The sequence below is a fragment of the Platichthys flesus genome, chromosome 17 (genome assembly GCF_949316205.1).
Source record: "Platichthys flesus chromosome 17, fPlaFle2.1, whole genome shotgun sequence".
Classification (NCBI taxonomy): Eukaryota; Metazoa; Chordata; class Actinopteri; order Pleuronectiformes; family Pleuronectidae; genus Platichthys; species Platichthys flesus.
In genome coordinates this window covers 16,513,842-16,539,116 of record NC_084961.1, presented here as the reverse complement: position 1 = coordinate 16,539,116, position 25,275 = coordinate 16,513,842, and the positions used below count along the sequence as shown (strand labels likewise).

Sequence of the window (25,275 nt, the reverse complement as noted above, 5' to 3'; positions counted from 1 at the left end):
TGGGAAGTCATACCATTCAGACATAATTAACAAAATAAGAGTTGTCAGTTTCATCAATAGGCCAGAAGGGCAATCATTATACCAGTATACCACCACCAAGGCTCAACATGAAAACACATTGAAATTCACTAGATTCCGATTTTTATTTGGATCTGCACCAAACTGCTCACTCTCTTAAAAATCATTAACAATAATGAATTATTTATAGAGGGAAACGTTGTTTAACATACTATCTCACAATGTTAAAGGTAGTAATAAAAAAAATCCTAATCCTGGATCTGCCCTCTGCACAAAACAAAAAAGGGTTCTTTCTTGACCCATAACAAATCATTCCACAGAGTGTCATGGTGACCCATTCGTAATACCGCTAACTTACATTCAGACAGACATGACAATATGAAACGTAACCTCCTTGGCTCTGTAATCTTACCAAAGTGGATTCAAATCGTGGACACACTGTTCCAGTAAGAGGAGATCATGTTGCACTGAGGGACTTAAGCCTGAGTGATTTGCTTTGCCACCTATATTGCTGCCTAGTAGCTGCTGCGGTTAACTTTATTTTAGAGATCTTCACCTGTCAACCGGTATGGGGCCTTTCTAGGCAAATATTATTGGATCAGTTTCAACCAAAATAGAGCGTTTCCTATTTTTTTTTGCAATGTTCAGCTACTTTTTAGGGATGTCACCATCTTTAGTGTGTTAGTGGGCCAACACTAGCACACTTGCATTGTAGCTATACGGCTAATAGAAATCCCCTCAGGTCTATAAATAAATAAATGAACACATTGAGGTTTTGAGTAAAATTCGTTGTGAGGAGAACAAGAATGTCTTCACCAAATTTCAGGACTAAACATTTAATCGTATTCAATGTATTTTTTAATATCACAGAAGTCGGCCGCATGTCAAATTGATTATCAGACTTCATCAAAATTGTGATGATTCATAATTCAACGGTCATACATATTGCCTCTCATGGCTACTGAGAAACTCATACCAGTGAGGGGGACTAACGGAACCCAGCAACCCTGCAGTTATGATGTTTCACTTTTGCTCTGTATGTTAAAAGTATCATAAAAAAACTGCAACACATAGCTAGTTGGGTCAGACATGTCATCAAATCCAACAACATAGAGCCAACAGTAACTCAATTAATCATTTAAGAATATAACATATTTTCTGGAGCCGTGTTCCGACACCAATTCAAAATCCTGTGACCATCACAGAAAGCATCGACTTAAGGACATTCACAGATTTGAGCTTTTAAGGGACCGCTGTGTTGGGTGCAGCTGCATCATGTGGTTGTATGAAATATACACTAATTGAAATGTATGTGTATAGTCACCTGACACTAAGAACTGTTGCACATCTGTATCTGTAACTTCTTATATCTACACTAACAGCAGGTCCTCTTCCGTAGAGTCCTCCATGTTGCACCACCATGTTTCAAGTGGCCCATAAAGGACAAAGCGAGCAGTGGCTCAAGAGAGGGCCTTTCATGTTACATTACACTCTCTGGCTCCGCCACACACTTGGAAAGGGAGGTGTGTTGAGTTGATTGCAATCTGCATCTGCACCTCTACATGTTACTTAGTCCTACACACTGTTCCTTTAAGCAGGTGCAGATAGACCTGAATGACTAAAAAGAAGAATTTGTTCCATTCATACTGCTGAAAGTGGAGCAGGTGTAACCTCTGCCTTCTGATGCACAGTTCATTTTGACAGAAACTGTAAAGTATACCATGTAAACAGTGAGGGGCCGATCAGGCCTGACAGAAGCAGGCCAGTATAATGATATTGATGGCAGGAAATAGGACAGAAAAAAACCCATATGTCTCCCACCAAACTGCAAGAAGGAAACAACAGGTTTAGCGTCCCAGTTTCTCCTTTTCCCCAAAAAAAGTCTTCTCCTGGGCCTTTCCAATGGCAGCAACATCCTCACCCCCCTTCTCCCTCTCCACCGCCATGCAACTCAGTGTCTCTGATGTCACCTAATTATAAATAACCTTCTTTTAAGAGTGCCTGTGGTATGTTAATGATATGTTAATTCACCCCATAAATCTGCGCTTTACGAGCAGAGGGCTCCTTTGCACATAGCACCAGCACTGACGGTGAAGAACAGCGAGGGTAAGTAGGGTGTTGGAAAGAGACAACATCATGCAGATCCGTCTCGCTTCCTCCCTTTCATGTGTTTTTTAGTATATTTGCCTGGAAAACTAGGAAAGGAAAAACAGTCATTATCTTGCCCTTTAACTCATGAGCTGAAAAAAAAAACAGCCGTGTGTATTGTTAGCATCTGTCATCTGTCAGGACTTTCCAAAGTACTGCTCCATCTACACGATCCATCTTACTTGTTTAGGTGTCAGCGATGTACAGAGTAGATATATCATTGATATGAAAACAATCTGTATGTGTGTCCACATCGTTCGCATGTGATATCAGGTACATATTACAGATAGGTATTAAAGCAGTTTTGTAACATGGCGGGCCCCTCGCCCAGCGCCGATAAGAAGCATTCATCATCCAACTCAGTGCTACAGCAGCTAAGCAGCCCACAGCAGGAGATTACAGCTGTCTGTTTGTCATATCTATTGCCAGCATCTTCCTCTGGTTTAAATGTTTGTTTTCACAGTACATCTGCTTATGAAGAGCTGTTCACCCGGGAAACAAAGGCCACGGCGCTCTGGACGCAGGGGCTCCTGCACACGGAGCTTATAGAGGTAACGGATGATGTCAGCTCTCAAAATATCCACATTCAAATTAAATATTTAAGGACAGACGCTGGAAAACTGAGCTAATTTTCTATTATTCTGTCTGAATGACAGTGCCCCTCAGCTCTATCAGCCCTGGTCATCTACACTTCTGAAAGTCAAAGTGGCTTCTAAATACAAAGACTAGATTTCCTCTTTAACAAGGTTATATCAATGGTCTTGTATCTGTCTTACAGCAGAATCCTCATCCGAAAACAAACAGAGTCTCCCCTGCACCGAGTTAAAGATGATTTGATCTATTTTACCTCCTGATCCCTGAGATCTACTGACCAATCAGTGCTCTTAACTTCACACACAAATATCCAACATATTCAGTTGTTGTAGCACTGTTTTACATTTGATTTGATTCATCTTTATAAGTTCTTCACAACCATGGGATGAATTGCCATGAATGTTGGTTTACATATTCACAGGTGGGTTTTAATGCTTTTGTTTATCCATGTCATCAGGTCAAACTTGGGATTTATCCAGTATTTATGACCAAGTCTGAGTCCTGCTAAACTTGATAGTGAGCATGGGGGAAACAACCTGCTACACTGCAGCATGCTAACATTGTCACAGTGAATATGTTGAACATGCTGGGCTCAGCATGTAGCTCAAAGCCCCACTGTGCTCAGGTGCAGCCTCACAGAGCTGCTACCAGGGTCCACTCTCAGACATTTTTTAATCCATTGTTGAGCGTGGCTGCGGCTGGTTTCCCAGTTAAAATATTAATTTCACATAAATCAGAAATGTTGAATGTATCACTTCCTGTGTGTCACATGATGGGTTTTTTTCCTGAGGACTATGCAAGACTGCAAACAAAAATTGATTCAATCAATAAAGTGTATTGTACAAGAGTGTTAAATCCACAAGACAAGAAAAATTCTCTATAAAAGGCTTTCTCCCTCATAGTGGCTGAGTTGGTCAAAGATAGAGGGACAGAGCAGAAAACAAAGATCAACAAGTAGACAATGACAATATGAGAATGATAACGAAACATTAACGATAATAATTAGATCCAAACCGATTCATCCCATTGTCCAATAATATCGACAAATATGAGCCTATCACAGATGTATTAGAATCTGCATTTATACTTGAAGATATGTGCCAACAGTATACATTTATCACACAGAATAAAAAATGCAGAGAAAATATTAATTAAGTTTATTTTCTTAATTCAAGTTCCATATATTTGGTTTTATTTGTCCTCTCTGTTTGACCTCTATCTCCTGTAATTAATTTCCTTCGTAATGTGATTTCAATTACAGCACCACCCACTACAAATGTATCTATAAGGAGCACACACAGTTTCTTCTGATTGGAGGACAGTTCAGACACATGCAGTTCAGACCAGTGGTCACAGACACTGAAGGTAGGACTCCGCTCGACCATAAGAAACACAAAGAAAATGGGGTTGATTGTTTTGTCCATCAGGAAAATTAAAGCAGAGAGCACAAGTCCCAGGGAGCCAAATGGATGAGTTAATCAAGGTGCTAACGAGGAGGAGAGGGTGGGGGTGTGGAGCGCAGACTCCTTTACATCTTCCCGCTCTGAAAGCAGCAGGACAACTGAGGTGCCATAACCAGGCGGGGGGGGGGGGGGGGGGGGCTCCGACAGCTCTGTGCCTTTCAACCTCCCTACACTAACATTCTCGTCAAGATCCAGGTCACTGCGGCAGCAAATATTTGAGCAATTATCTCGGCTCTTTGTAGCGTCTCCACCAAACATAAGAGCTTGTAAAAGGAAGGTACTGAAGGCTATACCGTTTCATCCTTGATCTGTTCTACTGTTTGTTTCTGTCTATGCCAGGATAAAAACTGTACATCAGTCCTGTCCTTTCAGTCAGGTGCCCCCCAGAAGCAAAGTACAGTATGTGTATTTCAAAATATGTAGGGACATGTTGTTTAAGGCGACAGAGCCTCACTCTGTGCTTCTGAAAAACAACAGCTTTGTTGTTGACTGGAAAAAAGCCTTTTGGTAAAAGTTGACCTGTCTTTTTGCTCTGCAGGGGCCCGGCGGGCCGACCTACACCATGAATGTTAATCGGCGAACAGTACAATGACACATGCTGCGCAGCTGCAGACAGAAAGTCAGCAACCAGCCGAAGATAAAGCAGCAGATTTGTAGCGAGGGTGTGTCCCTCTCTCCTCCTTTACTAGAGGAGGCAGCTCTGCGCAGGGACGGCTGTCACTCATAAATCCCGCAGTGGGCTTGTGCAGACAGGTGAGGGCTGCCGAGGTCAGCACATCTCTATTCGGATCTTTTATTTTTTTTTCTCCAGGAGTCGACCATCAAAGAGTATTGATCACAGTAATCAAAAAGAATGTGCTGCGTGATGGAGAAAATTATCGCCACCAACAAATCACATCCGACGAACAGAGAGAGGGAGATGAGCTAAGTGAAGTCGATTTATTCCCAGTTAGCCAGTCCACTGTCCAATCAAGTCACTGTTAGAGCCTTTTATATCCTCTCTTTATGTGACAATATGATTATGGATGATGGAAGTCATTTAAGTGGATTTCCATTAAATGCTTTTTCATTAAATCCATTTTTTCTTGGACCAAAACCACAACTACAGTATCGGCTGCACAAATCATGAAACCTCTTTCAGACTCCATTGAAAACAATGCCTATTTCTAATTTAAAATAACCTCAGTGTTTAATCATGTTATTTTAACAAAAAAATATTTAGGCAGCCCTGACAAACGAAATTATCTCTTTTAGTGGTTGATTACATTAAAGCACTGCTTGAATATTGTTGGCTTATGTTAATATAAATAAATAATCTTGAGTGAACTGTTATAATTGTTATTAATAATTTGATTATAAATGATTGATATTCATTATCTTCAATCTAATGGATTAATTAAGGTGAAATAAGATACTAAGCTCAAAACCCCATGAATAAATTTAGATCTTTTAAGTGGTTTTCTATCAGATTTGTTTTACAGTACAGTTTTGTCTTGTTCAGCTGATCGTACTCTGTTTTCTTCCTTTGAGAGAGCGAGAGAGAGCGATTGAGAGCAGGCTCTGAAAGATGTCAGCCGTCTTTGGCAAACCTCACCATCGTTCACATTTACATAAACCTCTGAAATTTGTTTTTTAAGATGAGGCTGTTTTTCAAATCAGTGCAGAGTCCATGTGACCCGAGAGCTGTCAGTCAAATATAGTCCGTGCTTCAGGAAGTGATCAGCTCCCATCTGATTAAATATGAGACATGCATATAAACCCTTTGTTGTAGCTGTTTTTCTTTTCTTCCAGGCAGTGGTATAAAGCAGTAATATGTAATGTAATTGAAGCAAGTACGTAGAACTCAATTAAAAGTTTTAAAGTCTCTGTTTAATTAACTGACTACATTTCAAACAAGCTGCAGTTGATCACACATTTCCTCTATTAGACCATTTCAGAAAATGTTGTTTAATTCAAACAGAGAGTGGATAAGGAAATGTATCTCTGTGGAGTTGAAAACACGAAAACCAGTATGTTGACTGAGATAAAATGAATCAGCAACACTTAATTTGGATTTAGGCCAAAATAGAGAAAAATCACCAGTTCCAGTTTCTTAAAGGTGAATATTTTTCTTGGGCTCTAAATCTTTAATGACATTTCAGTGAATATTTTGCATATTGTAAGTCAGAGAAACACAAGATAATTATCACATTGGCCTCTTGGGAGCTTTTACAACTTTAAACGTTTTATCCACCAACATTTTTTTATATAATTGATTGTGAAAATAATCAAAACACCCCTAATTCTAGTCATAAATTTGACTCAACTTCATTAACAGTGTGACTCTTAACGTTTGTTAATTTGATCCCGTAAAAATACAACTAATTTGGAACACTGAGGGAAACTGAAACAAGAGGAGAAGAGTCGTCCTGTGTCAATGCATTTGGTTTGTCAGAAAGTTCCAATTTGAGTTGGATCGTACATAAAACTGTTTCTCTTCCTATACTTCAAAGCCATGTGCAGTCCACCTTGACTTCAAACCATGTGAAAGACTTAGAGCAGCAGACCGAGATAAAATGATGTGGAGGTAAAAGAGTGGAAGGAGCGAGGCGAGAAGGATTAAAGCAAGAAATACAAAAAAAGGAAAAAGGGGGCTAGAGTGTTACCTTCTCTTTGTCTCTCATGGATCCTTTTCCGAGAATTGACATCTTCGTGAGGGTGTCCTCCTGTAGCCTCTTTAACGAGTTCCCGCGTGGCCCGAGGAGTTTGCCGACAAAGTTAAACTGCAACAGAGAGCGAGAGCGCCGATCATTCAGGATGTGTGCGTTTGAGATACAGAGCAAAGACATCGCTCATGTCAATCGGACACGAGTCAAACAGTGACTGAAGCTAATGAAAAACATATGAGCAGTTTTTTCTGGCCCATGTTAAGACAGAATCAATGTGAAAGCATTTCTGAGTATCGTTTATCACAGGTTCACATGTGTCAGCCTTCCATGGGTTAAAGTTTAATTCTGCATGATTGACATAAAGTATGAACACAATTAAGTCTTTGAAAATGAATTATGTTCCCTTCATAGATTTGATAGCTGTATAACAAGTAAAACACTTTAATAAGAAATTGCCTAAGGTTACTGACCCCTGCTGTAAAGGAAGATGTCATATGCAAAACAATATACAACACATATTCTACGCTAAATACATCAAAGAATATGGCACTTTTTATAGCCTATAGCAGTGCTGGGACTCTTAAGCTTCACCAACAACCTCCACCAATACTAATATATGAAAAATCTGGATGCTGGTCTTGAAGCTTAAACAGAGAGACTTGATAAACTCACAGGATTCGCCTGCTTTTTGGCAGCTGGAAACAAAGAACGATTAAAGTGTAGTAGGAACCTGGATTTTGAAAGGAGGGCGGGACATGTCCTCTCCATCCCCAGCTGTCAATTATGCCCTTGAGGAGCATAGAATAGAGAAGTCTAGGGTCGAAAAGGTAGATGTTTGTTCAAGATCCATATTTTGAGTCCACACTATATTATCACGGGCAAACAAGTCTAACACCTTGTGAGCACGAGATATTCGACATATTTTGTACAGACCAGATGTTGATTTGTGAGAGCAAGTTGTACTCTTCTGTGCAAAGTTGAATACTAATCATTGCTCAGGACTTTGGGGATGCCATGGAAATCCATGTTATTAACACACAAATAATAATAAGAAACATATCTTGGTAAGCTAAGGTAGTGTTGTTGCACTTCCCACAATGCAACAGGTGTGATGTCGCATTGGTGGTTTGGTTTGGTAGAAGCTCTCACTGTGTACAATTGGTAAAAAGTTTAAAAAGTAAATGGATTACATTGGATCTTTCCAGTCTTATCAACCGAGTGCTTCACAGGACACGTCATTTTCACACACACACCTTCATACATTCATTACTGTTGGCACAGCTGTCAGGGGCAATTTGGGGTTCAGTATCTTGCCCAAAGACACTTCGGAATACAGACTGGAATCGAGCCACGAATGTTCTAGTTGGCGGACGACCCTCTCCATCACCAACTATAATCTAGAGAAACCTCAAAGGGTCAGACTGGTCAGACTAACCTCTCAGACTGTAATTACTTTTCAAATTAGGCAACATTACGTAAGAAAGTATAAAAACATCATTACATCTACATTATATTAAATGGCAAATTCCACCATCACACAAAATTCATGTATGTACGATTATTGTCGATAATTTTACTTTCTGCTTCCTGTTCCAAACATTCCAAGCATTTGTTACAATATCAAAACATGTATGCAGAATTTCAGTATGATCCCATTGTGTTCGGGCAAAGTTTGAACTCTGCCGCATCTGGCACGTTGTCGTCCATCACCGGCTCCCCGGCTTTAGATTGCTTCGCAAGGTCACTGCTTTTTAGCCGTAAAAACCCAAATGTTGTGCACGACTATGTCGAAGTGTGTACTGAGCAGACACCTATCAAAGTCATACAGCCTTAACACGCGCGAAGCACAATTCCACCAGCAGCTGGAGGTGGTCGGAGAGACAAAGGGACAGCGATGCCTTTCCCCCCCCTTACCATGTTTCCCTTTAACAGTGAGTTATACAGCTGTCTCCCTCAACTATCTAGGTCATCAATTAGCTGGCAGGAGGTAAAAAAACAGCCAGTTGTGTTCCACACCTCACATATACCTCTCCTGCCTTTTGTTGAGGAAGCGAGTGCTTATTAGGAGGCTGCCGCCAATTCCTGGGTGAGGGATTTGAGAGGTGAGCTTTAGTGATTCGCTCTAATGCAGTAACTGACTGTAGCCTTTTCATCCCGGTCAGGCTGAACACCAGCAGCTCTCGGCTACAGTATGTTCCACAATGTTCCGCAAAGTCCTGTGACTTGATGTGAGCATGCAGTGTTCAGCCCTTGACTCACAGTAAATACCATGCCCCACTGTGCTAGTTCCAACCCTGTCATTGCAAATGGGAATAAGTGGCCCCCTGCAAAGTTCTGACCTTGGTCCGATGAATATGTAAGACGAGTTCTCTTTCACATTGAAATGTGTGCAGACTTCTATGCCGCCAGATCTCCATTCAAATCCCTTAAATGGCTGCAGCACCTCCGCTCAAATGTACACACTAATTAAAATGGGGAGTCACTAGGGGAGAGGCTGTGGTCTAGTGGCAAAAACTTGGACTATGGGCAGAAAAGGTCTCTGGTTCGTCTCTGGTTCGACTTCACGGAGAGACAACAAAAGACAAACCTGGATTGATCTGTCCAAAAATCCGAGAGGATTCTCCCTACCCTGTCTAGTGCCCCTGAGCAAGGCACCTTACTTCTCCAACGTCTGCTCCCCGGGCGCGTACATGGCTGCTTACTGCTCTGTGTGTCCTGCACCAGATGGGTCAAAAGCAGAGGTTACATTTCCCTACATGCATGAGTGTGCTTGTGCATGTCTGTGGAAGTGTTTGGGATAAATAAATGCATCTTAATCTTAATCTTAACATGAAATACAGTTTATCGAACACGACATGAATTGTTGTTTCAGGAAAATTCAATTTTAAGTAACCTAAGCAAACAAACTGTAACCTGTGTTAGGAATTTAAATTCTAGCTGGTATGTGGGTCTGACTGAGCTCTTAAAGACAGCAGGGGGGGCATGAGCAGTTTGAGCCAGATAAGGCCTTCACACAAATGATTTATAAATGACCCTTGCTGCATAGTGTTAATAATGAATCTTTTAATTGTTATAAATTCTAACTTCTGATTTTAAGCATAATTCCCGTAGTTGAAGGAACTGTCCCATATGGGGCAAAGTCCGGTTGACATTGTTTGGTTAGGTTGTTTTGAATGTCTGTACAAACAGGGCGTACAGCCGAGGGAGCAGGAACATAATCTGTTCTACTCAAGGCTAGTTTATGAAACAACATCAAACTATCATGAGAGGGAGGGTTGCCTATCAACCGGCAGCGTAGGGTAGTAGCGTGACGGAGGACGGCTTCTTGTCACTTCCTGGATTCCGTGACAAGAGGTGTGGGACTACAGCTGTGTACCAATAAGGGAGAACCAAATTGATTTGCAGGGACTCTCCTCCAATATTTTAAACCAATTACAATAAATCTAGTGTTATAATTATATCAAACCCCTTCTGTTCGGGCCATTATTGACTACCTATTGCTAACTGATTTAGCCAAGGCTGTGATAATTGTCCATAGCTATGTTGTTCAACTTTCATTGCGTCTCAATAAATATTTGAATTGGACCAGTCCGGATCAACTCTTATTTAGGATCAACCAACACGCCGACACCTGCCTTTAATGTATTCAAGTTTCCAAAGGGATGATCAGAGCAGACAGTAGCCCCGGGCAAATAGAGGGTGTCAGGAAATGTTTTAAATGTGCTGAGTTTAACCGATGTCCTGCGCATCCATCATTTCCACCTGGATAGTGCCTTGATCACTGAGCTGTGCCGTCTCCTGAACAATGATTTGCGGAGCCAGATCAAACAGCCGACATCTCTCTGTGTTACTACAGCTTTTGTGCACCCGTCTCTCCTGACGGGTTGAGAATGGGACAAGCTGTCCACGATGTGTTTATGTGGATCTCTCAGCTCTTCCCATTGCTGAGGGATAAAAACGCTTGAACAAGGGGAAAAGCTAGTTTTTTTTCCACCTGATCAAAAACTACTGTAAGTGCCACTGCGTTGTTTTCAACATTTTATTGCCGGAGCTATTATCCACTTTGTTTGGCATTGGCATCAGACAGCGAACACAAAGGAGCAAATTTAAAGGAACAAGAAAATGAGACAGACTGTGAAACTTAATGTAATGCAGACATAAATTTACTGTCTGCAGACTGGGTTTCATCAGGGAAACAATTAGAGGCTGGCTTGTTGTTGAACTGAGGCCAGAAGAAATCTTACAACATTGTCTGTAGCGAAGAGTTAACAGTAAACAAAATTGAATCTACTGAAGGGGAAAATTGTGACAATGTTCTTGGTCTGACTCCAAATTCCTCCTCAGCTATAACTGATGTGCCCGTTTCACCTGAGGAAACGAAGCAACTGAAAGGACACACTTTTAATTACTGGTCACTTACATTTCAGAATGTAATTATGTCCGATTTTGTAAACTGTGAGAATTCATCCAATTAATTACCTGTTTGCAAGTTTGTAATTGCATCAATCTGTCATGAAAACTAATTAAAGGCACACATACTGAAAAAGAAAAAAGAACACAACTCTATTATTTGGCTGGCTGTTTTTATCCTATTACAGTGAACACAGTTTATAGTGATTACAGATATAATGATCATGGGCATTGTGATCAAATATTTATATTGATCATCTTGTTTATTTGCAACATTCTTATTTTATTGTTTCCTGCCACATTTGTTTTGCTTCTGTTATCTGGTTGTATGCTGCTGGTAGAAGTTCAATATAGTTGGAATATGAATTTAATTTGTTAAATGCTCAGGGTTTAAGCCTACAATGTCTGTTCCTGTGTATGTAATGTCTAGTAATGACTTAAATGCCCCAAAAATACATCATGAGCTTCCATCAGGAAGGTCCTGGACATCATACAAAGCCTCATCATACAGCCTCAACACCCTCCCATTTATTTAATCGTGAGGTTATGGTTATATTTGTGGCCTCTTAAGCACAATAGCTGGGCATGATAAGGGCTAAGGTCCATTTACATACTACTTTGTTTGGCCAGTTATGTTCTGATGATGTAATTGCTGCCTGGATGTATTTTTTCCTCAGTCAAGTACGGGAGAGTATTTCTGTATGCAAGTTCTAGGTAGGGAGTCATGGTGATGTCCCGGTTAAGGCATAGATGTTACCCCTTGTCTCAGGTCAGCTTACACCAGCACATTTCTTTAACTTTAATCAAGTACCTATAAACATTACTGTGGTTTAGTGGATTTAAGCATGTATCGTATTGCAAGGGCGGATATTGTACAGGGAATAATATATCAACATATGTGGAGGAGATATATTATTTCAATACTCCGGAGAGTTTAACTTGTGTTATAACTTGAAAAGCTCTGTTTGAAAAAACAGCACTTTCTTCAAACTGTCCATTTCTGTAGCTCCTCATTTCAGCCTCAGTTTAAAAAGCTTGGTTTTAGCTTCTGTCACTTTAATCAGCCCCTCTCGATAAAACCCAGTCTGCTCTGATTGGTCAGCTGACCCACACTGCTGTGATTGGTTAATCGCTTCCAGTGTGTGTAGGAAATTTTGGCTTCCGCTGTTGTTAATTTGATTTATTACTTTGCAAGTGTCGGCCAAACTTCTGACCGGGTGTTTAAGGGGAACTTGGGCTTTTTAACTTTGCAGAGCTTTGACATACACAGAAAACCGATATCAAGCACTAGACGAAAGAAAAACAGAAAAAACATAGATATGATCCTCAAATAAAAAAAACAAGTTAAATGATAAATTATTTACAAAATAAGAAACATTATACATTATATAAGTTAGATCATTTCCAGGAGATAGAGTTCGATTTTGGGGTTTAAATCAATTTCAGACCTTTAATGTTAGGGCAGATTGCTGTTTAATGTAGGTGTATAACTTTTTGCAACTTGTTCACGTATTCGATTTACACAGTTTTTATCCACTTCAGACAATCATATGTGCATGATATAGTGTTAATGGTTTCTGACCATTTTATCTTCTTCACTATTTCACAAGAGATCAGGAGGATTTGCTTGATATTTATTCGACTAATGCCAGTAAATGTCAGACAGAAGTCGTAATCTTGATATTTAAACACATCAGCTCAGAGACACACACAAACACACACACACACACACACACACACACACACACACACACACACATCTCCTCATATGGACAATCCAAATATATGAGTCTTACTGAACACATAACTGTAATCCCCGCTGTTTATCAGATATCAAAATCCGTCTGGGGTTTTTGCTAATGCTTACGTTATCACGAGGGATTATGAGGCTTACGAAAACCTGCCTGGGCTCCTGTACTGGTTCATGTCATTAAACTTTGCGAGAGGATTGTGCTGCCTCTGTCTGTAATCACCAGGATAAAAGCTGATGTGTTTAATCACAGGTTGCTGCCTGCTGCTGCTCCTTGCTGCCAGTTGCACACAAGGAAAAATGGGCGAAAATAAAATACGCAAACGAAGCAATGCCTGAAATTATACAAAAAAAACAGATTCGATCTTTTTGCACCATACCCTGGATGTCTGTCGAAACAGAGAGGAAATGGATGAATGGAGAGACAGCGGACACAAGTAGAGAGATAACGTATGATTAATCACACTTAACTTGGGTTGGGGGGGATGGTGGGGGCTGGTGGCGAGGGGGGTGGGCTTCTGAGATCTGTTCATCATGTGCTGAATGTATTACTGCGAGGCTGGCGAAAGTGTGCGCTCGCAGAGAGCCGGCGCGGTGATTGTGCTGAGGGCAGCAGGACAGGAACAGAAGGATAAATCACCGCTCCCAGCGCAGAGAAAAGCCACAGTCTGAACTGGAAATAAACCAGTGGGACTCCTTACATCCCTACTAATGGCCTGCAGTGCTGTCTGCCAAACGATGCTCTCTGAGACAGGGCCCCCAGTTTTGGCGGCTCTACAGATAATAGTACAAGCTTGTTCGAAAGGTGGAATAGTTTTATTTCCTGAGTAGGCTTGACATCATGTTATTATCAGTTAAATCATGGTTTAAAATGCTTGCATGTAGAATGCTGTCCACACAGTATACTCACTGGCGTAGTAACATGGTCGTGATGTTCTGAATCAAACATGGCTATTATGCACTGGACGTCAACGCCCCGATATTTTACCGCCTGCTTTGCACACATAGTTCCTCCTTCACCAACCACCCTTTTTCACAAATTAGAAAAATAATAGTGCATTTCCCATAATAATGCCAGTTGCAGTTTTATTTCTGAAACTGTAAAAGTGACCTGCAGTTATTGAGTTGCAGCAAATGAAGACCTGCTGCAGGACTCAGTCCACAGAACCATGCAGCTGCTCCACCACTGCTGCCTGAAGAGCTGTTCACCTATTTAATCAAATGTCTGTGAAGACTCAGCAGGCAGAACCCCCGACTGGAGAATCAGTCGTCGTTGCTGCTGTCGAGTCCCAGCCACCTCCCACTGCTACAGAGAGCCTGTCTATTGTAAGTTTAATAGTATTCAGCATATTTCGATTCAAGAAAGCACCCGATTCGATACTGCTCTTCCTTGTGTGTTTAACAATATAACACGCCAAGTGGGAAGCCATTCAGATGAGCTGTTCTCAAGATATGCATTTTACAGAGAGACAGAGATTGTCACCGTTCAGGGAAATTTTAAACAATGTTATGTTGTAATACCTGCCAGTGTGGACTAACAGACTCAACTGTAAGAATAGGAGTATTGAGGCGAGACACAGAATTAGACTATTTCTATTCCATAGCAAATGTTTTAATCATGTCTCCTCTTCTCTTTTTTATAAATAAATAGCTGTTGGGTGAGGATAAAGAAAAGGTGGGGAAGTAACAGAACAGACCTAATCCATGTAACACTATAACATAATCACTCTTCTAAACATCTTAGAAAGTCTTGAAATCCATCAGTGTTTGGTTTTAAAAAATCACCTGAGAGGAACAGCTCTATCACTGGGAATCAGCAGAGTGGAACCTGCAGCGTGGTGTTCTTACCTGCTTCATTTTGATGAAAAGCTAAGTTTGTGGAGGATGGATTTAACCTCTCTGCACATGCCTCTAAATGTCTATTTGGAAATTTTGTGCCACTTCAATGCCAGAAGCCAAAAGGTGATGCTCGCAGCTCAGAAGCAAACCCATTCAAGTCAAACCGATCACTCTTGCCATTGCTACCTGTCAGACAGAACAAATTGAATTTGTCTTCCTCTGCTGGCTTGTTGGAGCTCTAAACAGCGTATTAGTGGCTCTACTTATCAAAGCTGTCAGAGCAAATCTGTTTAGCTGCGAACCTAGGAGACTCAGATCAGCTTCCTGAGGACACGGCATACAGTACATATGTAGTACATCAGTGCTCATCGAGATTGTTTTTGGAGAATTAATGTCAGCTCTACATGTCATCACCTAATGACTCAGAATTCAAGCAAAGATTCCTAAAGATCATAACTACACTGACATATGGTCACTTATGTCAGGTTGAAATGCTGCTAGTTAGGTTAGCTTTTAGTGCCAAGTAAATGTATATAAATATAAACATGCAGTATATATATTGATATATGAGACTTTTTACATGTTAAAAACAAGTCACTGTGGCCACTTTCATCACCGATATACTGTAAAAAGTAATCACTCTAAAGGACGGTGCAAACAGCTATATCATCTTAAAGATGTGGCATCTGCCTAACTAGAAAACAGTCTGACATTCCAGCAATGCAATTTAGCTGGAGCTTCAGCAAAAGCACACAGATTTAACTTTATATTGTAAGATGTCCTTGGGTGTCTAGAAAGGCACAGTGGAATATGTGTATTATTATTATTATTGGCAGTGAGGTAGATCTGTCAGTCTACCAATTTGATCCTGACGGAATTATCTCAACAAGTGTTGGATGCATGCAGCTTGCTACAGACATTACTGCTCTCAGGGTGAATCATATTAGCACTTGAATATTTAAAAAGAAAAATATCAATTTGGATTTGACCAGCACAGATTTGAAGGTAGTAAAGGTAACACATCTTTGAAGAGAAACCACTGTCACCACATGCATGACAGATCATCATCTCTGTGTGTGTTTGTGTGTAACAAGCGGAGTGTACACAGGTAGGTGTTTAACCAGCCTTTAAATTAATCATAAAGTGAAATAGAGTGCACGTGACATCAGACCATGTTTGTTTGCTCAAGACCGATTCTATTGTGGTGCTTGGCATTGGGTGTAAGGCCCAACACCTATTTAACAATAGTTTAGAATTTGATCTTTATTACCAATATAACCTCTGTTATAAATATTATTATAACTATTGTTTCACTTTTGCCTGGTACTCATTCTTTCCTCATTTTAAATTAAAGAGTCTGTTGGAGTGAGGATGTGTCACTGAGCTGATACGACTCTGCGGTGGGTCTCTAAAGCTACAATGAAGTGTTAAAGTAAACGCTGGGTGTGGGCTAATATAAAATCTGGTATATTGTTGGTTTTTACACCCAGAAACTGACTGTATTATTTTACTGTGCATGTCATTAAAATGCTAGTGATTTTGAGGAGGAAAGCACCAGGAAACTAAACCCAAATTCACCTCGAGGGTATTATTGGTACAGTGTCTGACTGCTGTGCCGTCTGCTCCCTGCTCCCTCCATCCACTCACTGAAGGTCTCCTCTCCCCTCCCCCCTGGAGGGCTGAGGTGAAAACTGGAGAGACGGGTAAGAGTGGCCCTCTTACTCTAGCATCAGCCTCCCCATCCCGCTCCCAGTGGGAAATCCCTGTCGTGCACGGTGTGTGTGGCGCCAATAAACCGCTGCGTGGCTCCTTGTGAGGCTGAAGTGCTCTTGAATGTGGCCACTGCAAACGACTTCACAGGGAGGTCACACCGAAGCTGACTGTCGAGGACTCGGTACATGGAAGTTCTGTGCCGCGGTGCACATTCACTCTCAGCTGAGGCACGGATCTACAAGGTATCAGAGGAAATCTACTGTACCCTCCAAACAATGATTTAATTATTAATCAATTTCCATTGACCAAATTCCAAGGGAGGGGTTGTTGCGCAAAAGGTGTCTGACACGATTGTCTATCTCAAAGCCCTTCGGCTGTCGTTCTATGAATGGGGGCGAGGGACAATATTTTGTGTCTTCCTGTGTAGACAGCAGAAATCTATGCAGCACTGTTCAAAGACTGACTTCTTTCTTTGGTCAGACGAGGCTCCACACAAAACATCAGCAGAGAAACTTGCTGTAGGTATTTTAGGTCCAGACGACATCTTAGCAAATGTTTAACATCTATCTGCCTATGACTCCAGGTAAATGAAACAGCAGATAGCCAATGTATTTCTGTCAATGTGTTCCTTCTCTTTTGCTCTGACAGTTTACCAGCGGGCAACCGAAGCCTGCTTAAACATGATCAGTCAAACTAGAAGGCAGAAGGTTTGCGTATCCACCAAACACTTGTTCATCTCACACACCTCAAAATTGATGAACTTCTCATTCAAAATACAGAAAGTCCTGGTTCAAGTATTTTAAATATGGTTTGTAAGCTTATGTCATCAATATTATTTCATTAAAAATGCATTTAGAAAAACGCCATTCCTGACAGAAATGAAACAAAGCACTAAGAGGTCTCACTCTCTTAGATTTGTTAGCACTGGTTGTGCAGTTGTGTTACAGAGTGTCAGTTCCTCTTGGACAAACCATCTTTGACAAGACAGTTTCACTAAGACCTGCCCTCAACTCAATTAGCTACAGTCACCATCGGCGAGGCCGCAGCTGAATGCTCTGCAATACATTTCACTGCACACATGATGATACTTCAAATCATTAGACATTAGGGATGGGCATAATTAATCGACGACCGATTATTCATCATTAAGAATTTCGTCGATGACATATTTTCATCAACGAAAAAAATGGATTTCGTAATGTAGCAGGAGGTCGGAATATCCGAGTTGCCTGGAACGCAGCACAGCGAGAATGTTAGCAGCTGGAGGAAGAAGCCCGGAGCTAGCCTCCGCTGCTCGGGTTCATGTCCGCAGACTGACCCTCAGTCTACCGGGAAGGGAACCAGAACAGACCCGGGTCTGGGTGAGGGGATCCAGGAGTGACAACAACCGGACTGAGAGGTCGAGAACCGTCAAATCCAGCTAGCTCTCAGCAGAAAGCTGCTGCTCTCTCCGGCGATAAGCTGCTCTCTCATCGGGGCGAGAGTACAGCAGCGCATATTTTCAAGTGTAACCATTGAACTGATCCCGTTGAACTGCCACAAGAGTTGTTCATCTTGGTATAAAGATCTCAATGTGGAAACACGCTGTGTTTACTATTTTCACTACATTTTAATATAGCCTATAAATAGTGAATTTGAGGATAAAAATATTAATGATTAATCAAAAATCTATCATTAATACTCCCGGCGATCGATTAAGACAATTGAATCAAATGCCCATCCCTAGTAGACATAAAACCCAGAGATATCAGCCCATCTTTGACCAATGTCAGAGCGATGGAGAGGTGTGTGTCTGAGGGAGGAGCGAGGTTTACAGTTGCAACATTTCAGAAGCGTCGACGATCCTTCAGACAGGAAGTAACTTCCCTAATATAGTTCTACCCCAGTTCTGTCAGCCGACACTCCGCCTGTTTGCCGTCTTCCAGATACGCTACATCTAATAACATGAAGCATCAACAAAAACTGTCAAGTGGCTGTTGTGAGGAATTGAAATCAAAACCAGAGCAACTGTAGTTGGCTTCATTATCTATAAATAACACCATCTAAAATTCTCTATCTGTGCACATCACATTCTTGGAGAAGTCTCTGGTGGTGGTACTATAGCACTTACTTTAGGAAACTGCTTGACTGGTATTAAAACTTTCTGGCCCAGTTTCATGTTCTTGTTGATGACAACGTCGATGAACTTCTCCTCCTCCTTCCCCTCGTCTTTCTGAATTTTTTCGATCTCTAAAAAAAAAAAAGGCAAGAAGAAAAGTAATGGGTTAGTGATGAAAATCAGTGGATACATGCAGATTGTAACACCATCATCATTTAAAAGCATATATTTATGTCATTTAATACACTTGTTTTTTAATTTTCAATAGAATTGGGATTCCATGTTTTTGTAGCCCGGTTTCTGTCCGCTCTCAAGTACAAGGAGATGTATGTGCTGCAACTGTTTCAGTCCACCTGCATTTCTGTGCATGCACTCTGGCTGTAACTCTGGTTGCCAGGTCAGCAATCACAGGTTTTGGGTTTTGGCTCTGGACAACCACATTGGTACCAAAAACTTTCTGTGGCAACAACAGTCAGTGAACCATTGCCCAACAGAAGGTTTCAGCATGCAACGAACCCTCAAACCAGAAACTGCTCCTCCTCCATTGCTGTTGGTCATTTGTAAATTGCAGGTTAATTTGGGAACTCTGGATGTGTTGGCAGTTGTATTTTTGATCACAAGCCAAATGTTTATCCCTGCTCATAATGCTTTCACCTCCAATTTCTATATTGGTAGAGCAATAAAATTAGAGGTTAACAAAACAACTACTCATTTTACAGAAAATTAATTAGCTATTGACTATTTTCATATCTGATTAATCACTTAAGCCATCGTAAAGCCAACTGTGAATATATATGTATGCTTCTTCTATGATGATTAACCAAATATTTCTGGCTTCTTGCATGGTCTTACAAAACAAGGAATCTGAATATGACAGCTTGAGCTTTAGTACATTGTGATGGGTGTTTTCTTTTTAATATTTTCTGACATTTAAATACCAAGCAAGCTGTTTATGGAAACCCTTTTCGTTGCAAACCAATTTGTTAGGTTGTACCAATGTTCTTATCTCGAAAAAATATGTGGCAAATTAGATTAATTTCCCAAATTGTTTGACTGATCTTGTAATCTTATGATTTGTATCGGTTGTTAGACTGTTCAGAAAGCATTCAAAGTCACAACTTCAAACCCAAAGATATCAAAAGCAGAAAATCTTTAGATTTAATAAGATGGAGCAATTTTACTTGATAGTTCTCCCAGAGGGAAGCTCCACCATATCACAAAAATGCAGGTCAAGGTTCATAATCATGACGACTTCGACACATGGCTGTAAATTTACGTGTTTGGCTCTGGAGGCGTCGCACAAAGACAGACAAAGTATCCTTTGAAGACTTCATGGAGTTATCGATGGGATTGAGGACTACAGATTAAAAGCAGTCAGCGTCACACACTGGCAGCAACTGGGAGACAGTTGAATAATAGTCAGCAGATTTGCTCAACAATTTGTCAGTCAGCTTAGCGACCCCTACAAATTCTGCTTCTATTGACAAATGAAAAAATTGTAGGTTTCTTTTAGCGTCTTTCATTTCCCCTTTTGAGAGGACACACCAATTTACTTGGCAAGATACGACATGTGCTAGAGTCCCTTTCATGTTCCTAATAAAAAAAAAAATGATGGGGAGGACACTGGAGCCTGCACCTCCGGGCAACCAAAAATATTGGCTGTCGCGCTTCTTCGTTTGGGAGAGGTAGACTTTGATGTATTTGGAGATTTAACCTTGCACGTTTAATCAGATGGATAACATCTGTGTTTCAGTGCCAGGAAAATTGTTTTGCAGAGAGGGCAACTGAGAGGTGGAGGGAGGCTACGACAAAGACTCCAGGCTAAAAGCCCAGCAGGGGAAAGGGTAAGGCAGCGGGTGAACTCCATCACAGATGGACTTCTCCTACGCAAAGTGATTTTAAATGGAAAAAACACAGCAATTGTGTTGCTTCAGCTTTTCAGTTTTTGAAGCGTGCTTAAAAATCCGATCTGATGATTAGATTCAGGCAGAAATAAGGTCTGTTATGTAAAAGCATGATAAACTCAAACATGTCCACATGTTTAAACACCCAGATTCACCACATGCCCATATTTTTCAATTACACAAGATGAGAAATGAGCCAGGCAAAGAAGAAACTAAAAAGGTGCTTGTGATTCCTCAGCAAAGCTCTGCAACGTTCATTTCAGAATGTAATGAAAACCTCTGATATGAGGTTTAACAAGGATAAAAGACATATCCTCCGATAGAGATATCTATAAGCTTAGGTTTATCCCAAGGGGGGGCTTTAATATTAATGCATTGCCTAGCAACATGCCAAGATGGAGTTTCCTCCTTTACACCAAGCCTTGTCCTCAAAACATTCAGGCTCTGATATGTTGGGAGATTAAGAACAAAACCATTTCAACTACAAACCATCCTCTCTCTCAAGCTCTCAGCACAATTTTCCAGATTTGCCCCGAAATTTTTCTTTTGCATTTCAAGAGCAAACTCAACCCAGTGGGGTCTCTACAATCAGCCGGTGTAATAAGCAGCCAAAGTAAAAGAGCTCACTCTGAACGCGGCAATGGAGAATCGGCGACGGTGAATTAACTCTTCTGGCTGCAAGTGAATCGTGCATAGCTTGATATTCTCTTTTTGATCCTTTGGGAAATAGCATCAGTAAAGATCTCTTTGTCTATTGTTATGGCTGCTGTTCCTTAAAGGTGTGCTTTTGTCAAATTCTGCTATCATCTCCTCATGTTCCACCGGCTGTAAATGCTCTGAGTGTGTGCTGAAAAACCTTACTGTCTAAAAGCACAGCAGACAGGGGGTGAAGGGGAAGTGGGAGGGGGACCAAGGTAAAACTGTCCTGGCTCCTAGATGGTGGAATGAGCTCCCCATTGACATCCGGACATCTGAAAGTATACACATCTTCCACCGAAAACTAAAAACACACCTATTCCAACTTTACCTTGAATGAATGAAAAGAAAAAAAAAAAAAAAAACACTAACAACTCTTTGAAACTAACACTTTTAGTAGCACTTAAATGGCACTTAATTATAGCACTCTGTAGTTTTGTTTTATTTGAAGAAATTGTACTTTCTAGATTCTTGTTGTTCTGGGTCTGTACCCTCGGGGTTGATACACTTATTGTAAGTCGCTTTGGATAAAAGTGTCAGCTAAATGAAATGTAATGTAATGTAATGTAAAACAAGGAAACATTACGTGTAAAATCTCAGACAAGATAATGTAATCATTGTTTTTTTGCCTTCTCTTAGCAGATAACGTACATCGCTACGGCAGTTTCAGGATGAAACAACAAATGTTAGTCACTGAAAATGTTTCACCATGTCATGGGATGTTATAGCCACAATCACTCACAGCAGAGCTACAAACGCTAAGTGCTAAAGCACCTCAGACTACAGCTATAACCCAAGTGAATATGCATCTACAGCAACAAAAATGAGGAGTAAAGCTGTGAGGAATGAAACTCTTCAGTGGCCAATGTGTGTCTCAGCTGCTCGAACATTCAAATTAAATTACTCAAAGAAATATGGAGGGTTGAAGATGTCCTTATTTCTGACTCTATGAGCTCTGGGGGAGTCCCTCTGTGTATATGTTATTGAATATGCATGTACACCGTGTTCTCCTGATAAAGGTCGGTCCTGCTTATACATGATTTCCTTTTCTTACTCCTGAACAGCAGACTTCTATTTGAGGATGGCAGGAGCAGCACACTTTCAACTTAGTCCTATATATGTGTATATATATATTTATTATTGCTCTGATTTCATTTGAATATGGAGTCAAAGAAGTGTCAACTTGAGTCAAAGATGTGTCAACTTGCAAGGTGCCATGTTTTCTTTAGTTTCTTTTATTTGAAACCAACAATCCAAATGTCTTAATCAGTCCAGGTATGCAGAGGTAAGAAAGTTGGAAGAATTTGAACTTCCTTTTAGATAAAGTTATCTTTCTTTAGTGTTCAGACAATCAAACAAGTACAAAAACAAGGCAGCCTCTGAGGGAAGACAGTTGAGACGTGTGTTGCTGTTATCCCCATTGGTACGACAGGCCCTTTAAATGAGAGCAGGTGTTCCATTCAACCTTCAAGTGTGGCCGTTTGGGACAGCTCTGCCTTTAGACATGATCAGATGACATGCTGCAAAAAATCTGCTTTGTTCCAGGCAATCGTCAGCTATAAAAACGAGAATTAAGAATGAAACAAAGAAATAGAATTCAATAGAAATGTATGTCAAATATATATATTGCACATTAGCAGCTTCTAACGGCTGCTTTTCAGTTATAACCAACATGTCCCAGCTGCATCAGATCTCATCATACATATTCAACAATATACTGTATAGATCAAGTTGCTGCTCCAAAGCCCAAAGAGTCAAACCGTGCCAAGAATAGCTTAAATAAATCCAATATTTTATTCAATAACTCACTATTTCCTTCATTCGTTGGTTTGAATCTGTTAGCAGGTAATGCATATTGGTTTATAAGGATGAACTGCCTTTATTTTTCACACATTTAGAAATAAACTGAGTTCACAACTACAAAAACAAAACCAGAGTTGTAACCAACCATTTTTATACTTTTCATTTAAGAAGAGAGAAATGAGCATCTCAGAATGTGGTTTCCCCCCGAGCTCTTCATGTTTACAATCTTTAAGAAAGATGGTCTCCCTTGAAACATCTCAACTTTACAACCTTTGCACACATTAAAAATGTATTTATCGTCTCTAAAACGTATCCGGCTTCGTGATGACGCCCCACAATGGGAAAGCATCCCAGCTGTCTGCTTTTCTATTAGAAATGCTCTCGCCTAAAAGCAGCTCTATGATTTAGACCCCCCCATTTAAAATTCATAAGCCGGGTAGATTTGGTGGGATTATGCATGACTTCAGCTGTGTGCCGGAGAGTCGAGATGGGGACGGAGGCAACTGGGTCATTAAGTCGACCAATTTCATGTTGAGGGTTGGGATCATTAATACAGGATCTGCACACCGGGTGTTCCCACTTCTTAGTGGACAAGGCGAAGGACTAATGGGATCATATGTCACTTTGGTTCACGTGCCCTGGACGTCATGTCTGTCATTCGGATCTGCAATGCATACAGAATCAATGTAAAACAGTAGTTTTTTATGTTTTGGTTTTCGAAATATTACAAAAAGTAAATATAAACAATGGGTGTAATTAAAAAATCCTGGCATCCATTACATGTAAGTACAATTTAATCATAAACATGTTCTTCTACATCTCATTTAACCTCTTAATAGTGAAAAGCACTAAACCATATATGCTTTGCTATGTAGTTAAACTGTGTTCTATTTATTAATGTCCACATGTCATTTTACAGTATCATTCCCCTTCTGTACCTATTCCCTGGTGAAGAATTAGCAGCTGCATGGTCAGCTGTCTTTGTAGTTAATGCACAGACATGAACTTGTATTGATCCCATCAATCTGCCCACAAAAGCAGATTTCCCAAAATGTTCAAATATTCCTTTAATGTCAGTGAAGCAGATCCATAAGAAATTGATGTCCATGTTAAGTGCATGTTGGAGTACACGCTAAGATACACTGAAGAGTGCAGAGGACACAGATCTATTAATAGTTGCTTTACATTGCAGTATTAAGGTTTTTTTTTTTGTTTAATACTGCAATCCCTTTTGGGAATTATCCCAAAAGGGATTTTCTATAACTTATGTTCAACGATATTACAGAAGTAAGAGCCAGTGTTGCTTTAATCTAAAGCAAAAAATCGCATTTGGTCAGCAGCTCTCTAATAAGGCAGTTTGTGTGTAAACAATATGTGTGAAGCCAAAGTTCACAGGCAGCAAATATAATGAGAACTGCATTCCCCCCCCTGCGTGCACCGATTCAAACACTAATTACCCAAAAGCTCAGTGTTGCTTTTGAATGTTTCGAGGATTCTGTGATATCGCTGTGCGTCTCCACTTTGAGTTAAGTCGATATTTGAATTGTAGATTTGATGAGACTTTTTTTGAGGTGTGAGTGAAAGCTATGGAGGAGCCATTGAAATTAAGCTTTTTTTTCAAAGAGTGGAGTCGTTAGAGATTCTGAATTCATGGTACGTAACAAGGGTTTCGTGCCACATTGTTTTACAGTTAGATAAGAACCTACACGTTGTGAAAGTTCCAATGTTTCTCGTATTATTTTATTCATTAGTCGTGTCTAAATGATATAGGTCCTATATCATTAATGTTATCAACAACATGTTATGGTATTTTTTATGGTATTTGATGCATAAGTGATGTATGGGATGCTGCTCACGTGCCTGATCACGGAATATCAGACAAGACACTATTTTCTGTTTTCTTTTGTATTTATCAAAGGTTATTATTATTTAAACCTTTCTACATTCACCAGTGTGCACCCCCACAGACAGATCTTAGCTCTCAATGCACTTTCCTCCGTAAATAATTGAACTGAAAATTGAGAGACTTTCTCCTCTGCTTCGGCGAGCGTCTCAGACAATAAAACTACTGTAGCTTGTGTAAACGGCACGATGCTAGTTTATCAGCAGCTTTCCCCCACTTGCTTTGTGCAAGTGATGCGGCGCAGGGCTTTCCATCGCAGACAGACTCATTATTTTGTTGTTTTGCAAT

The 25,275-nt window shown here is 40.4% G+C and overlaps 1 protein-coding gene across 1 annotated transcript in view; it reads right to left on the bottom strand.

The window, feature by feature from the left end:
- Window positions 1-25,275, bottom strand: part of khdrbs3 (KH domain containing, RNA binding, signal transduction associated 3) — a 105,955-nt gene that overhangs the window by 37,113 nt on the left and 43,567 nt on the right. The window contains exons 2-3 of the mRNA XM_062410058.1: window positions 18,694-18,812; window positions 6,869-6,985 (exon numbers count right to left, since the gene is read on the bottom strand). Of these exons, the coding sequence (XP_062266042.1) occupies window positions 6,869-6,985; window positions 18,694-18,812 (236 nt within the window). The remainder of the gene's footprint in view (window positions 1-6,868; window positions 6,986-18,693; window positions 18,813-25,275) is intronic.